The sequence below is a fragment of the Triturus cristatus genome, chromosome 7 (assembly GCF_964204655.1).
Source record: "Triturus cristatus chromosome 7, aTriCri1.1, whole genome shotgun sequence".
NCBI lineage: Eukaryota > Metazoa > Chordata > Amphibia > Caudata > Salamandridae > Triturus > Triturus cristatus.
Window position 1 is genome coordinate 1,230,322,056 of NC_140590.1, and position 16,516 is coordinate 1,230,338,571.

At 42.4% G+C, this 16,516-nt stretch overlaps 1 protein-coding gene across 4 annotated transcripts in view; it reads right to left on the reverse strand.

Moving 5' to 3' along the window:
* Window positions 1-16,516, reverse strand: part of LOC146811683 (E3 ubiquitin-protein ligase TRIM69-like) — a 174,807-nt gene that overhangs the window by 130,740 nt on the left and 27,551 nt on the right. For all 4 annotated transcript variants that reach the window (XM_085618664.1, XM_085618663.1, XM_085618662.1 and 1 more), the window contains exon 2: window positions 6,576-6,681. In XM_085618664.1, coding sequence (XP_085474790.1) covers window positions 6,576-6,681 — 106 coding nt within the window. The remainder of the gene's footprint in view (window positions 1-6,575; window positions 6,682-16,516) is intronic.

A 16,516-nucleotide genomic window follows, 5' to 3' on the forward strand; every position in this document is an offset into this window, starting at 1 on the left:
AGGAATTAGCATTTAAAAAACCTTGCAAATTCACTGAAAAAACCATAGGTTTCACACATGTTATAGTTAGCGGAAATTTTACTGATAAAAAACCAATGAAATTGCCCCGTTATAGTTAGTGCTGGCAACTATAACTCACGCGACCGCAATCTTCTGCTGATGACATATGTGTCTTTATAAAAAAAAATATTTGTAATATATGTATAGCTAAAAATGTATGGAAGAAGACATGGGCAAATAAGTGTCTAAATACAGTATTAGCATCAGCAGAGGATTGCGGTCGCGTGAGTTATAGTTGCCAGCACTAACTATAACGGGGCAATTTCATTGGTTTTTTATCAGTAAAATTTCCGCTAACTATAACATGTGTGAAACCTATGGTTTTTTCAGTGAATATATATATACACACATATACACACACGTATACATACACCAAGCTGTATTGAGGAATGAGTGGGTGTATACGTGTCTGTATGGAGGATTTAGTAGGTACGTGACAGACTGTATGTGAGTGATTAAATAGGTCTTACTGAATGCATGGGTTAGTGTCTAAACTGTGTGAAAGTCTATCAGTTTGTCTGTTGTGTAAGCTGCTGCAGGGGTTGGCGAGTAGTTGCATGTGTGTCTAGAAGTGTTATTGATTCCTTGCCTGAGTATTTGTATGGCTGCCTGAGTGTGACTGCATAGATGTGTGAATGGTTGATTCACTGGGTGTATGGGTTCAAGAGTGCATGTGGGTGAGTGTGTGTATGGGTGTGTTGGTGAGTGAATGGATGTCTCAATGGTACATGTGCAAGTAACTACATATGTAAAAGGCAGTATATGTGAGTGATGGTGTAAATAACTATGTGAGTCAGTAATTGAGAGTGGTTGCATGGATGAGTGTTTATTTGTATCAGTGATTCTATAAGAGTAATTATGTGTTAGTATCTGTATGAATAAGTGAGGTTGTGTCTGTATAGGTGAGTTAATGGAAGTATGATTGATTCTTTACATGACTAAGTGTGTGAGTAACTCTGGATATGTGGCAGTGTGTGAGTGTCTGTATAGGTGTATGAATATGATAGTGTTGTGTGAATGAGTGCCTGCGTGAAGGAGCGTGCCTGCGTGAAGGAGCGCACCTGCGTGTGAAGACCTAGGAATCAGCCAGTGCGTATTTAGTAACTGGTATGGATGTGTCTATTTTTTCGAAAAAGGTAGTCTGCATTTTAGAGTGGGTGTATCAAAGGTCTATTCAGGTGTGGGGAGGTGCATCAGATTTTCACGTGGATGATGTAATCAGTGATGTCACTGACCATGTCATGAATGATGTAATGTGTGACGTCATTAGCAGTGCATTGCGGGGGCGCGAGTTCTAGTTAGCTGAACTAACTATAACGCCGGAATTTCTATGGTTTTGTACGAGTGAAATGTCCATCTATAAATAACGTTCCTGAAACCTGTGGTTTCAGTTAATTTCAAAGGTTTTTAAAAATGCTAATTTCTAACTATAAACGGGCCTGAAACCTATGGTTTTTCCAGTGAATTTCAAAGGTTTTTTTTAATGAAAATTTCTAAGTCTAATGCACCTCAATCCTATATATATATATATATATATATATATATACACTTTATTTGTAGACAAATAGTGATTACTTGCCCCCACTTGGGTGCTATTATGAATTGTGTAAATTGTCTAAATTGGGCAATATGATGTATATAAACCAGGATCAAGTAGGATGACAGACAGACAATTTTTGGTTAGGAAAACTTTTAATTCTTGATTTTTTTAAATTGTACATAAGTCACGCACCCTACACGATGGCTGCACGCATTCCGGTAGCCATTTTGAAAAGTCGCACTGGGGTCGCGAATTCAGCATAATTTGTAAAGTATGAAATATCTTTAAATTAATTATAAAAGTTTTCCTTTAAGTGTTTGCCTAAATTTATTAATAAAAGTATTTTTAAAGTATTTTCAATATAATTTAGACAAAAAATTATTCGATTATTATTGGATTCAGAAGTTAGGAGTGATGGCCATTTTGCTCGATCTGTTTTGCAAGATTTTTTGGTCTAGTCAGGTGGACACCATCCTCCGGGTGAGGTACGGATTGAGGATTCTATTCAAAAGGTGAGGAATCAACAGGCAGAAGTATCCGTCAGAAGGGCAAGTTACTTACCTTTGGTAACGCTTTTTCTGGTGGATACAGTATCTGCCTGTGGATTCCTCACTGACCCACCCGCCACCCCATTGCCCACCTGTTTCTACCAAAAAGATGCATTTTTTAAAATTGCAAAGTATTTATTATTTTTTACAAAACAAGTACATTTTCGTTAAGGGTTTCCAGATAAACGTAGTTGGTATTGCTGAAATTAAAGGATACTGTTTTGTACACATCCAGCTGGTCCCCTCTGCATTGTCTAGCTGGAAAAATTAGAGACAGAATAGCAAGAAGAGAGAAGAAAGGAGAGAGAGTAGAGGTAGGGTACAAGAAGTGTTCACTTGGTATGAGCCTAGTCTGGGGAAGTATCACTGTGTGGGGGACGATCTCCCCCCGGGAAGGGGGTCCCCGGTGGACCCACGGGGGCTCATAGGAGTCCAGGAGCCTGTCTAGCAACTTCCACATCCCCTAGTAGCTGGTCTCCAGGGCGAGATTTGCAGGGCAGTGCTATCTGCGCCTCGGAGGTATGTCACTCAGTTAAACCAGTATTTGTATGATGTCCTAGCAGTATCCTTCCAGTTGGACAGAACCAATTTAACTGCTGCAGTCAATAGTAGGTCTAGAAGGTCCCTGTCCTTCTGTGCAGGGAGTCGTGTGGTTATGAATGCGGTGGTGAGGGAGGAGAATTCTGGACTTCGTGTACACACCAGCGTCCTTTTTATGAAGTCAAATATTTCCTCCCAGAACTGAGTTTGTCAGTAGAAGATTAGGTGTGCTAGATCACCTTTTTCACTGCTGTAGTTCCAGCACAGGTCGTTCTCTCGGAGGCCTAACGAGGCCAACCGAGCGGGGTTCCAGAAGGTCTTGGAGTAGCCAGAATTTTGTTTGCGATAGTGTTAGCGTAATTTTATTACGTGAGGGGGAGGCCCAGTGGAGAGCTAGCTCCTGCTTGAGTAGGGTATGGTTCTGTTTTACCCAGTAGTTAGACGTTTTGTTGTTAAGTTTGGTGGAGTTTGGGCGGAGTAGTTTGTAGAGATGGGATACTTGATGACCTATTCTATTGATTGTCATACTGCATGATTGATGGGATGACTGGCGAACGTTTGGCTTTTGTTAGGGCGGTTTTGATTTTTAGGCAATTTTAGAACTCCATTGCCAGGGGTTTGTGTCTATCTTCCAATGTATCGAATGTGCTGGGTTGGCCACCTTCCTCTAGCTGAACTGGGTGCGAGATGACTATCCATGCGTCAAAGACTAGGCATTGACCATTGTATTTGACCTTGCTGTTGGCCCAGAGGGATTACCATTTCGAGTTCCTTACACAGTTCTTCATTTTGTAGTCTATTTTTAGTAGGCTATTTTTGAAGATTGGGCTAGAGGCGTGTGCGAGTTTGTTCGCTGTCTTTTACTGTTTGGCATGAATTTTTTTAATATGTCTTATCATGCTTATATTTTAATAGTGAGAAATGCTTTACCTTTTGCTATTTCTTTATGCCTTTATTGGTTATGCTTAATATAAGTATACTATGTATACATGTGAAAATGTGTCGGTCCACCCGTTTACCTCGGTGGCACGGACAAAATGGGTGGAACCGACATCAGCACGCCGACGAGGTCCTCTTATGGCTCCTACGACGTCATACGGTGTCATGAGCGGAGCCATGCTATCATAACCGTCGTCGTGGGAGAGCAAGGAAAGAATTTCTGCGGAATGCTGGTTTGGGGGATATTCACCTAAGTTTTCGGGCTAGTCCTTTGGGAGCAACTGTTTGATGTCACTCCAGAAACCGAAACCAGTGATCCGAGGGCAGAGGCCCTGCAGATGGCACATAAGGTGGGGTGCCCAGTCGTGTGCACCGGCGGGGCAGCGAAGTGACAAGCACTTTTCGGTAAAAAAATATTCCTTCCTCCTAATTTATCAAATAAAGAAATCACTGAAGAACAGGGGCCAGCTTCGATCAGTAAACAGCCGTTTCAACAACTTTTTACTTTGCGATACCATTACAACGCATGCATTACCACGCATGCATTGTACATCGCGAAGACATTACTACGCTTATTTTTTTTTTAGAACGCATGGTCATTTAACACACATGCCTTTCAACAAATTTTGTTGTAAAGGTATTTATGCTACAGGACCATGAGTTCTAAAAAAATGTAGACGATCCACATCATTGTAAGGAAACCGGCTGTTCAGTTTCCTCACAACAGCGTGCACCGCCCCTCAGAGACTACATGAAGCAGGAACCACGAGGAGTGAGAGGTAAGGGGGAATTGGGCATGGGGTGGTTACTTTGAGGGTTTAGGGTAGTGCAGTGGTGTTTCGGTAGTGTAGGGGTCATGCTGGGGGTAGTGTTTTAGGATTTAGGGTAGGGTAGTGCAGTGGTGTAGTGCAGGGGGTAGTGTTTTAGGGTAGTGCAGTGGTTTTTTTGTAGGGGGTCATGTTTGGGGTAGATTTAGGGTAGTGCAGTGGTGGGGGTCGTGCTGGGGTAGTGTTTTAGGGTTTAGGGTAGTGCCGTGGTGTTTGGGTAGTGTAGAGGGTCGTGCTGGGGGTAGTGTTTTAGGGTAGTGCAGTGGTGTTTGGGCAGTGTAGGGGGTCGTGCTGGGGTTTCAGGGTTTAGGGCAGTGGTGTTCAGGCAGTGTAGGGGTGGAGTTTCAGGGTTTAGGGGAATGTAGGGGGTCGTGTTTCAGGGTTTAAGGCAGTGCAGTGGTGTTCGGGTAGTGTAGGGGTCGTGCTGGGGTGGTGTTTCAGGGTTTAGTGCAGTGGTGTTCGGGCAGTGTAGGGGGTCGTGCTGGGGGTGGTGTTTAGGGCAGTGCAGTGGTGTTTGTGTAGTGAACAGTACATGAGCTGCATCGCTAGGCGAGACCTAAAATGCATTGCACCAAGATGGCTGCCAACACTTCTTGGATTGAAGTGTTGGCAGCCAATTAGAGCCAAGCTTGTGCTCATTTAGTTAGGTCCCACCCAGATAGAGATTTTTTTTCCTTTAATATCTCGAAAACTACTGAACGGATGGACACCATAAAAAGAATAAAAATAAATAACCACTTTATGAACCAAGCTCTACCTTTTTGCCAAATTTGGTGTAATTCCGTTCAGCAGTTCGGGCTGTAGTCTTGTCTAAACTTTCCTATGGGAATTTACATGGGGAACACACATTTTGGGACCCCCCCCCTTTTTTCTTATCCCCCACTTGGCAAATCACTCCGAAACTGTCAGGATAGGAGCTGACCGGAGCGGGCCACTAGTTTTGAAAATTTCACGAAGATTCGGCAACCGGTGCCAAAGTTATTGGGAAATTATGCTTTTTCTATGGAAACTAGGTCCCAACTATAACTATCTACTGGCGACTACCAGTAGAGAGATATATAGATATATATAGACACAGATATACAGTCTCCACACCAAGATTGTTCAGAAGCCTTGTGATTCTAGTGAAAAGATGCCACAGGCCTGCACCTAACTCCGAAAATGGTTCCAGCTCCCTTTTATGGGCACATCATTCTATTGACCACTGCACTGTATTTGAAGGGCGTGTTCAAGGTATTACGTTTACAATGCTATTACAGAAAAGAAAATCCACACAACTCCTATCCATTAAAGCTAGGTGGACCGTGAACGTTTACCATTATTATTATTGAAGCTTGTAGAGCGTGCAGCTACCTCTGACAGGAGTGTCCCGGCGCTAGCATCCTACCGGAGGGGTGAAGAGACCAGAATAGACCATAGCCTCTAGGGCAGGCCGAAAAGCCATGTCTTTAATGCTCTCCTGAACAAGATTTCCGTTGAAAGTTCGGTTCTTAAACGTCTGGGAAGCACTAGTTTAGAGACCATTTTAAAAAAAGACTTTAGAGAAAGTACCAGCAAGATAAATAGATACCAAAAAGGGTGGCTTTAGCTTCACAAAGACAGCATGTGTTGATTACTTTAGCACTAAAGACTGCACTTGAGAATGCAAATGGTGCAAAGATGATTTTTTACGCTGCCGAACCTGGTCCTTCTGTCAGGGAGAAGCAAATCTACAGTGCTTGAAAGGCCGATGCAAAAGTGTCACATTGTGTCACGAGCTGCGAGCCTGAAGACCTCTTGCCTGTGCAGGGTCTACAAAGCCTGAATCCTACAGGAAATATGCATGTTCTGAAATATATAGGGCATCATGAAAGCCATGACGCCAAGAGTTGGAAGGAAAAAAGTCTGGTTTTACCCACCCAAATTAAATGCACCAATATGCCAGCACCATTTCATTACTGATGTACTTCATTTTATGCTTTCAATAAGCAAATGGGAGAGTTATTTTCATTCCCTTCATATCCATATTGTTGTGCTCCAAAAGTTACCACCACACTCAGATTTGTTAAATAATTTTTCCAACCTCTTCCAGGACCACAGCGGTTTGTGAAGTCAATGGGCAACATTTACACCAATCCTTACCATCATGTTTTAGGTCTGAATTCTGGATCCCAGGGATATTTTCCAGATCTGAAGGACTCTGCTGCACGGCTCCCAACAGCTCCTGGTCCACTTCAAACGTGAACACCTAAAACAGATCAAAGGTTTGGCAGTATAGTTAAATGGCAAATACATTTTTTCAGGTACAATTAGAGAGGGTATTACAATAATAGTATATATATATATATATATATATATATATATATATATATATATATATATATATATATATATATATATATATTTTTTACACTGGATGAGTGACAGAACTAGGATCCTATTGTTACTTCACACAGCCTTCCTTTAATTATCAGGTCTCTACACTAAAAGCCAGGGGTGGGCAGATTAAAAGGTATGGTGGCCAGATGGGTTTTGTTCCCAAATGACTTGCGTGAGTACCGCCAAAAAGAAATGGTTACCAATCACCCCAGTGAGCTACTCCCTTAATGGCAAACATGTTAGTATTTGTCAACTTAAGGTCAGAGCATAGGGAGCTCTTGCATGACTATCCAAGTAACAACCACAGTGTCAGATGAAAATATAAAATGAAACATGCATTCTAAATCTAGGCAGAAGAGGAAAGTAAAACCTGGGAGTTACCTAAAGTTCACTGGCTTCCAGTTGATGAAAAACATTAGGTGGGAGCCATCCAACAGGTATACACATGGTCTAACTAGAACACAGGGAGACTGAAAACCTTCCCACAAAGTTGCATGAATTCATTTAAAATCACCCTGAGATACTGCTAATCAGGACTCCACGTTTTTAAGGATAGGAAATGAGAAACGGACGTAAATCTCTACAATTTTACTAGACGGACCAGATCACGTTATATACTCCTTTTAATGAGTACAATTACTACTCTTCTGATGTTGTACCCAGCACCCAAACAGTTCACCTACTGGGCTATGAAAGCCTCAACTCCAAACCTTAATGACTTGGCAAGACTGGCCTATCAGTCAGTCTGGCTTCGAGTAAGGCTACAACCTGGCCAGTTTCGATGTATTTGAGCCAACCTGAACAGAACCTGTATTTTTATTTTAAGGGAGGTAAAAAGAAATAGGGAAAATATATCAGAAGTATCTAAGAGCTATTAAATCTATTCCTACAACAATATTTAGAAATAAGAGTTAGGAGCTAGTGCCTAACAATTCTAGGTCAGGACCAGAGGCTCAGATTATGCATTACTCTTTATTTATTTTAGCTCAGCAGCCAAAAGGACCATGACCAATAACTCAAAAGACTACATTTTCCATGAGTCTTTAAACTCAAACATTGATTTCTCTCAACTGTCTTACTCTCCCTAGTAGATAGACTAGGCTTGGCTGCCAGATACATGCCTTTCCTCTACAACTGTATTTACTGGACTGCAGGAAATGGGGATCAAGTGAGTGGTTAATCCTAAACTGGGGGGCAGAAAATTCAGTATTTGTCTTTGTGTGGGCTGTTCAGGGGTAGGTGCCTGGCCTCCCTTTTATCCCGCTCTAGGGCCACCACCTCACAGCCGCCTGCTGCACTGGTTCTTCTTACCCCTCACACCCATTGCGCTAGAGTTTTAGCCATTCCGATTGGTTATACAGGCAGTAGGGATGTCCACGGTCCAGATCGGGCTACTTCTGGGTTTTTGTTCCCTGCTGCCGCATGAGACTTGAGTAGGCCACCGTGTTCACAGGATTGACGCAGTGACTATTCAGCACAGTTAGGGGTGCTCAAGCTCTACAGGTGGCTGAGCTAATCTCGTTAGCCTACTCTTCTGTCTAGAATCGAGATGGCAGGTTCAAGATAATTACCTTGGAGCACACAGTGTCTGCCACGGGCTTTTTTGCAACTCCAGTTGGTACGCAGAGTTTTCCTATAATATTGGCCCCAATGCCCACTTTAACATACTGGGCTCACGCTTTCCAAGAGTAGTCTCTAGAGACCGTGGAGGAGCAGGTGCTGCTACCTTTCAATGAGGAGCTCGTAGATGTCCTAAATGCATCTTTTCAGCTCTATATCCTCAGCTCTGGCACCCATTAATTGGCAACTGCTGTTCCTGGCTGCCAAAACCAGTGTCCTACCCTAAGAGACCACACCACCACCACCACCACCACCACCCCTGGGTCCAAGTGAACCCCTTGTGAGCTTTGGCGGCAAAAATGTTGCCTCTTAAAATGCAATATTCTGCACCTTCTGCTGTTTCGAAAGGCTGCACTAGTTTTATGAAAGCGACGGGCAGATGCCCAAGGTAGTTGGGTTATGTGGTCAGGATAGGCCTGGTAGGAAACACTGCCATTTACATGCTCACATTTCTTAAGTTGCCTTCTTTTTAACAAACGATGAATTAACATGCATTTGAGTACGAGACAATGCAGGATAACTATCTGAATCTGCATTGCTCACAATTCTACTTCATAAGCACATTCCGACACCTTGAACATTTACTACAAGGGATAAAGTTCACTTAAAATGTAATCATAGTTGTTCAGACAGGGGTTGCAACATCGCTACATGGGTGTTTAATATGTATGTACCACTTCCTGGTTGGCGGGGGGGCAGAAGGAGCACTCCGCTGACAGGTCACTACATGCCAGCATTCCAGCTCAGCTGATTTCTGCTCACCAACACGAGTGATGTCCAGCCCTACACCAAGCCAGACAGCCCGATGACACTTTAACACCCAGGTAATGGGGAATTAGACCACCTGGGCAGGGACTTGACAGATCACCTATCCTAAGCAAGACTAAGCTACAGAGCGCTAGGTAGGAGTACATTATAAACAGTACTTACATGGTTGTAAGTATTCAGTCTTACCTCAATGATAGAAATGTTTTTCGCACTATTCTTGTAATGCTATTTACTCTAATCCGTTTCATTAAATTAATTATTGCGGCACATATTTTATACAAGAATCACAATGCTTCAATAAATATTGAAACGCGTTGCTGAATATTTCTTTGGGAATGCACGAGTCGAAACAAAAGGGTTCTGGATCTGTTAACCTGATTTCCTGGGGGGGATGGGGGGGGAGGCAGTTTAATCAGAGTGGTCATGTTCGGAGTTTGCACACATTTGTTATCCTATACGGTTGGGGGTGCAGATGGTGCACTGTGGGCTAGCAGGGATACAGGGCAAAATATCCTGTGTGTGCATGGAATCAGTCTGAGACAATTTGGACGTTTAGGTTGTTCAGCAAATGCAGTTTCACCGTGGTGGTACAAGCCATACAAAATGGTGCAGCCAACGTTATAGGTTGAGCTCTTATTTAATGGATTGCCTGTGTAATTTGCTTTTGTATACCCAAAGACCCCATCTCTTTTTAACTGGAGATGTGTCCTTGGTGTTAAGGAAAAATCCTCCTAAGGTAAGTATGTTAACCCTATATATTGGCTGTAGGTTGTTAGTGCTTGAACCTTTTAAAAGGATCTCCCCATAGGGATACCCTCTATGAAAGAAAAAATGCTTATAGCTGAACCGTCAGCATTAAACATACCCAATAACTGCAGACGTGCAGTTATTTAGAAATTGCGATAACATGATCTAGCACCTCCTGGTGGTGACATTACCTTCATGGTTGATGCACACAAAGCATTTAGGATATAGGTATTCTATATGGATGACATTACCAGCAGCGAACAACCGCTGAAGAATGTTTCACACTTACACTTCAACTGAAGCTCCAAATAAGTGTACAGCTTATGAAGCTTCAGAAATTCCATTAACATAAGATCAATATTGGTTTGAAGGCACACTATCACTCTATAGAAGTAAAACTAGGTCCCCTTAGTCATGAGGGAGCAACATGGACAGTTTTAGCCAGTTACACTACATCTAAATATAGCTAATTTGACCACACCACAATTAATCAGACTATATAATAGTTTAGTCAGAATATATACAAGTCTGACACAGTTGGTCATGCGAACAATAGCAGTAAATCCTGCAAGGACTTCTCAAGCTGCAAAACCACAATTGGCTACACAAGGCATTAGTCCACAGACAATTAATGCTGTTATGGGTAAAATTCTCAACAGACTGGAGGCATATCCTTTCTGGATTCCATAAAAAAAACCAGTAACCTTAAAGCAGTGTTTCCCCATACAGGACCAGAGGCAAAAACACAGAATTCTTACAATATCCTTGTCAATGGGGATGGCTTTACCATTGGAAGACTGTCACTTGGGGCACAGTCTTCGCTGCAGTATACACCTGGGACTAGTGGGACACCATCATTAGATGTTTTACCAGAAGCGCTTAAACCGATTCAAAAAGAGTATGGGGCAGCCCCCGCCTTGGATGTGGGAATAAAACGGATGGACAATTTTGCCACAATATTCTCCATTATGTTGGGTAATATTAAAGGGAAAAGCAGCAGCATTGGTGGTACAACAATGACTCACTAACTTAACTCAGAACAAGAGTGAGCGTTAACAAAAATTATTGAAGAAATCTATGCATCCATAGGCAGAGACTTTGGGAGCCAGGCCTACAAAACCACAAAGTAATTCAGAAATGGATAACAAAGCAAGAACCGACTCAAAAAAGAAGTGAGATAAGAAACAAAGAAAAGACTAAGTCACAGGGCAGATCTCCTCAACAGGAGGCCACTGAAAAACGTAACCAATATTAAAACTCCTGACAAGTATCAGGATACTGAAATATTCAGCTCATTCCTTTCAGGATATATCTGAGAAACCATCAGAGAGCTGGACAGTCAGAGCGCAGATCACAGGAGTACATGAAACAGAAGGACTGGACACTTCTGACTGCATAACAAACAAGCATTTACAATGCAATAGATAGTGGCATTGTAAAAAGACATTGTCTTATGTGTTTTGGATGTATGAACAGAGGCTCCACTGCAGCACTGTCTAGAGGACTAAGAATGGGGAATTACAGATGAAGCAAGAGAAGCAGCTAGTAGCACTGCCTAGAGGACTAAGAATTGGAGAGTCCCTGATGGGACCAGAGAAGCAGCACTGTCCAGAGGAGCTGATTTCCTGAACTCATGTTGGACACCAACACTATATTCTATTTTGAGATATTTGGGCACAAACTGGTAAATCTTTGGTTACCCGCTTTTGTCAATAACATTTCAGGACAAGTGGTGATTCCACCCAGATAGGAGTGAGACGCGAAGCCTGCCTGGTAGGTGCACTTCTGGACCGCATGGGTTTTGGGAAGGTAGTTTACTTATCTCAAAAGAACCCCAACCAAATGAGAGGGAAAACAATGCCAGGACCTATTGAATGCTTGTTACTATATTCCGATAAGCAGGTTTGCTGTGGATTGGTCTGTAGGTGTGATGAGGGGTGGGAGGGTGCATTGCCTTTCCTTGTGCTTTCTCCAGTGGGACAAGCAGGCTTCTGGGCGATATTGGTATACAGAACATGGATGTCACACTAAGAGGGATCATTGGCTACGGCAATGTAATTTCTGTTCCATACGCTAGCCTTATGGATAGCTTTCGCTTCTCTAGTCGGATAGTTTACTACTATAGAACTGCAATGTTGCACACCGTTTGCCTTGTTTCTTACAGTACTGACTACTCAGTTTGGTGTAGTGGAAGCTGAGGCCAACCAGCACCTCATGGCTCTCCATCTCAAGAACTCGGTGAACCATTGCACCAGTGAAGAGACCATCACACACAGCTCGCATCACAGTATGAACCTCATTTAGACCTCACTTATGGGACTGTTCCAGGTGAATAAGGATGGGGGACAGGGTAATCAAGAAGATTATTGGAAGAGACTAGAGAAGTAACGTTGAAACAAAATGACCAATTAGATTGCACACCGGGATGGGAGAAGGACTTTTGCAAACAGAGGGAACTCTTGTACAGTACTGGAACCGGGAACAGGTAACAGGGCCAGGTAGAAAATGTATCCACTGAGGAAACCAGACAAGGCCCCTCCACTAATGCACCTGCTCATAGCTTTACCAAAGGATGACTACGCAAGCCCTATCAGCAAATAACACTGCCCAGCACCAGTATATTCACTCAAGGTGTAGGAGGGCAGAATCCAGCTTGTGTAGTATGCCATCCATGGAGACCCTAAGCAAATGCCTACACCTCCATAGCTAATGTGGGCTAAGCAGGGGGGGGGGGGACAGAAGACCTTCCCCCAGACTTATACCAACTGCACCTAGTTGGATGGCAGGTCACAAGTTGAACCATTTTGCTGGAAAGCATTTGCAGGGAAAACCCTATATTCATTCCACACCACACATTCATGCTGCCAGGGCATGTCCACACACAGACACCCCTCGATTGAGCCTCCTACCCTGTGGGCAAAGCTCTAAGAGCGAACTGGTTTTGTAGTAAAAACACTAGCACAGATCATGCTTTCAGGCCACAAGGGTATTAAATGCAAAGCCAGTGACCAAAGCTTCTCCAATGCTGGACCTAAGACTTTGACCTGTCCTCCTCTGAAAACGAAGTGCACTGTGAAACTCGAGACCTTTAGATTAATGTTAATCAAATTATTTAGCCTGGCAATATTAAGCCTATTGTTTTAGTTTAGTCAGTGTAATGTCCAGAGAGGGAGCCCAGTAAATATGATGCAGCAAAAGAATAAGGGGGTTAGAAAAGTAAACAACGAAAGGAGAAATTTAGAAGATATTTTAAATAAAGGGGATAAGGAGAATACAAAGAAAGTAAAAAAGATGGAGGACTCAAAGAAAATGATTAAGTAAAAAGGACATAAGGAAGGATACATGAAAGGCTAAGATAAAGGGAAGATAAGAAAAAAAAAAAGTAAAAGAGATTGTAAAGAAACAGACCCAGAAAAAACAAAAGTAAAAACTGCTACAAAAGAAATAAAAACAGGAAAGAAAGAAAGTCGGTATTCCTGCCTGTGCTGCTTAGATCCCCTAGCTTCTTTTCGCTGCTGCATTGTCTCACTTTGGCTTTTCAAAACGAATCAGAAAATTCAAAACTAAAAAAAAGTAACAGGACCCGAGGGGATGTGCGCTTGAAGACAGAAATTAAAAGGCGATGTTTAAGAGAGGCAACCAGAACATCTTGTTTATGAGCAGCTAAAGCCTCGATGTGACTGTCACCAAGTACACAGAATGACAGCACATGACTTGTGGGGGCACAATGATGCTATCCAGGGTCTGTTTTATGGTGGTGGGCACCAGGCTGAAAGGGGAGGTGTATTTTTAAAATGTCGGATTGAGTTAAAAACACCTGATGCAAAGTTCCTTGTGCACCTAGCAATTTTCTGGCAATAAGAACAAGCCATGCAAAAAAGCCTCACCACTCCTTTAAAAAGAATGCCAAAACCAAACCAATATCCTAATATAAAAGCCCAACTAAGGTATACCTCAGCACTGCCTTCTCCTGCGGGACAACCAAAGGAACCATTAGTGAAATGGCAATGGGAGTAACAAGCCACACGCAGTAGGAAAATTTACAAAAATGCACTAACTAGCAAGCATTTCTGAATGCCCCAAATAACCAATGACAATCAGTGGGTGTGCCAAAAACCTGCAGAAGAGATACAACAGGTCTTGCAGACAGCCCAAGTGCGGTCGAAGCTCGACCTAAAAAGGAAGACAAACCTAAACAGTCAAAGCCTCAATTCCTAAAGAATTTAGCTGGACAGAAAGTTGAACATGCCACAGATATGGAAGACGCTGCTTCAGAGCAGCGAGTTGGCTCTGACCATGCCGGACAATGCAGCAGAAGTGACAGTGGTTCGCTAGAACCCGATGGATTGTCTGGCGGCAGTAGCTTTGAATGACTTTATCCAGGTGGAAATTCCAGAAACTAGGATGAACATCCCACATTTACATGATAAGAAACTCCAGTTTGAGGGGGACGTATCTAGATACATTAATGTTCTCTTTTGGGAGAACTTGTCATTTGGCTACAATATTTTCGTAGCCGATAAGGGATTGGCCACCTGAATTCGAGATTGACTGCCTAGAGGGAGAGAGAGTAATTTTACCTGCTTTTTCAGACCTCTTCCCCGAATCAGTTAAACATTCATACACCAAGGAGTGGGCATTCTTACTGGCTCTGCCTCATAATGCCACCATGTGGGTGGGGTGCGGTTCACCTTATGTAATACAACTGAGGCCGACCCCACAAGCTCAAAGGCAATACCTCATTTAAACTGAAACTAAAAAACAAGCCAGAGGTTCTCACAGAATTTAAATACCAAGGTGCAATATATAAAGTTGCACCTCTATGAATAATCCCTTTTTTCCAATAACAAAACAGGACCATTCATACCATCTAGTATTAGATTAGTTAAACACAGCTTCACTAGCATTTGCAGTATAAACGTGCACAATGAGGCACTAATCAATATAGTTTGTAAAAAAATACAAAACATCTCAAATGGATTTTTCTATAAGAAAAAAAAAAAGCGCCTGAGAGCAGATATTTGACAACCTTCAGTATACTGGGTTCTCAAAACCAGTTCTGTCATTTGCCCCAGGGGTATAAGAACAGTTCTGGGTTGTTTTCAGCCTGGGTTACAGATCTTTAAAAGAATAAGATGAGTAGTCATTGCCGTATGTCGACAACGTTTGACGGAGGATGACGTTTCCACATACTGGACAAGAGTAGATCTCAGTTCTGGGATTTGTTAATGAACTACAAATTCAAAACAAAAAAAATAATAACAAAAAATTTACACCTCAATTTCCTTTTTTGGGATGCTAGCTGTCAAGTGGAGGCAAAAGCCTTGCAACACTTCTTAGAGAAGTGTGCATCGTTACAACCACCAAGCACATTGTAGAAACTTCAATCCATATTGGGATTCCTAAATTTCGGCAGAACTTTACATTCCAGATTATGCAAAACAGGTTAAACCATTCAAAGACTATTCATCTAGACTTTGAGCATACACATTGGACAACTGAACACACAGATTTTATGTTCGCTACAAGAGTACATGCTAACTTCAAAACACATACACACATCAAAACCACAAACTTGGTGATCCATATTATTGCGGGTGCATAAGGATATACCTATATTACATTCAACGAAGGAGACCGTACCAATTACATATAAATCACATTTATACACCAATACTGAGAGGAGTTTTACACCAACAGAAAAGATTGATGGCAGCATACTGCTGTGCTGAGAGGATTGGCTCAGGGGAAACAATTGGCGTGATTCCTGTATCAACCTTAGGGTTGGTCACGAAAGACAGCGTTTTGAAAGCTAAGGTTTTACATCCACGGAGGAAACAGTGGCTGAACTCTCACCATGACAGATCTAGACTACAGACTTCACTCTACACTACAAACACAAGCATACCTGCAATATAAAAATTAATACCCTCTGCCTAATAAAGTCATGCTTCTTGACCAGTATGATTACATCTATACTGACAGTTTTGCACAGCTTGCCATAAGGACAAAACAGCAATATTCAGCTGGATGCACAGTTAAGGATGGTGAATTCCAACCTCAAAAGACCTACACACAATCACTAGGCAAGTGCACAGCTGGCAGAACTAAAAGCTCCAATTCTGGCACAGAATACGGATCCCGAATTCCCCACACAGATAGTGTGTGATACGTATTATTGTGTCCAATCTTATGAGTATCTACACTACTGGAGTCAGAATGTATTAAAAGTTCCAAAGGGTACACCATAAAGCACAAAATGCTTTGGGGACAAGTGGCTAAGCTGAAAGTATGCTTGCCACGGACTAATGATTCACACCTTGAGTCATCAAAATGTAGGAATACACGTTGCAGGGAATTCCATGGCCGACAAAGTCACAAAAGCAGTGCAAACTGCTGCTATTACTCGTTCCAGCACTATGATAGATAATTATGATGGCTGTCTACACTGCATGCAGGGACACCCATTTGCCAAAAGGCTTCCCAGCAAAGTACTCCTACCAGTTACGTGCACAAGACATAATATTTGCTCCTATTCCCGGAGTGGGGGGGGGATAGAGTAATAAACT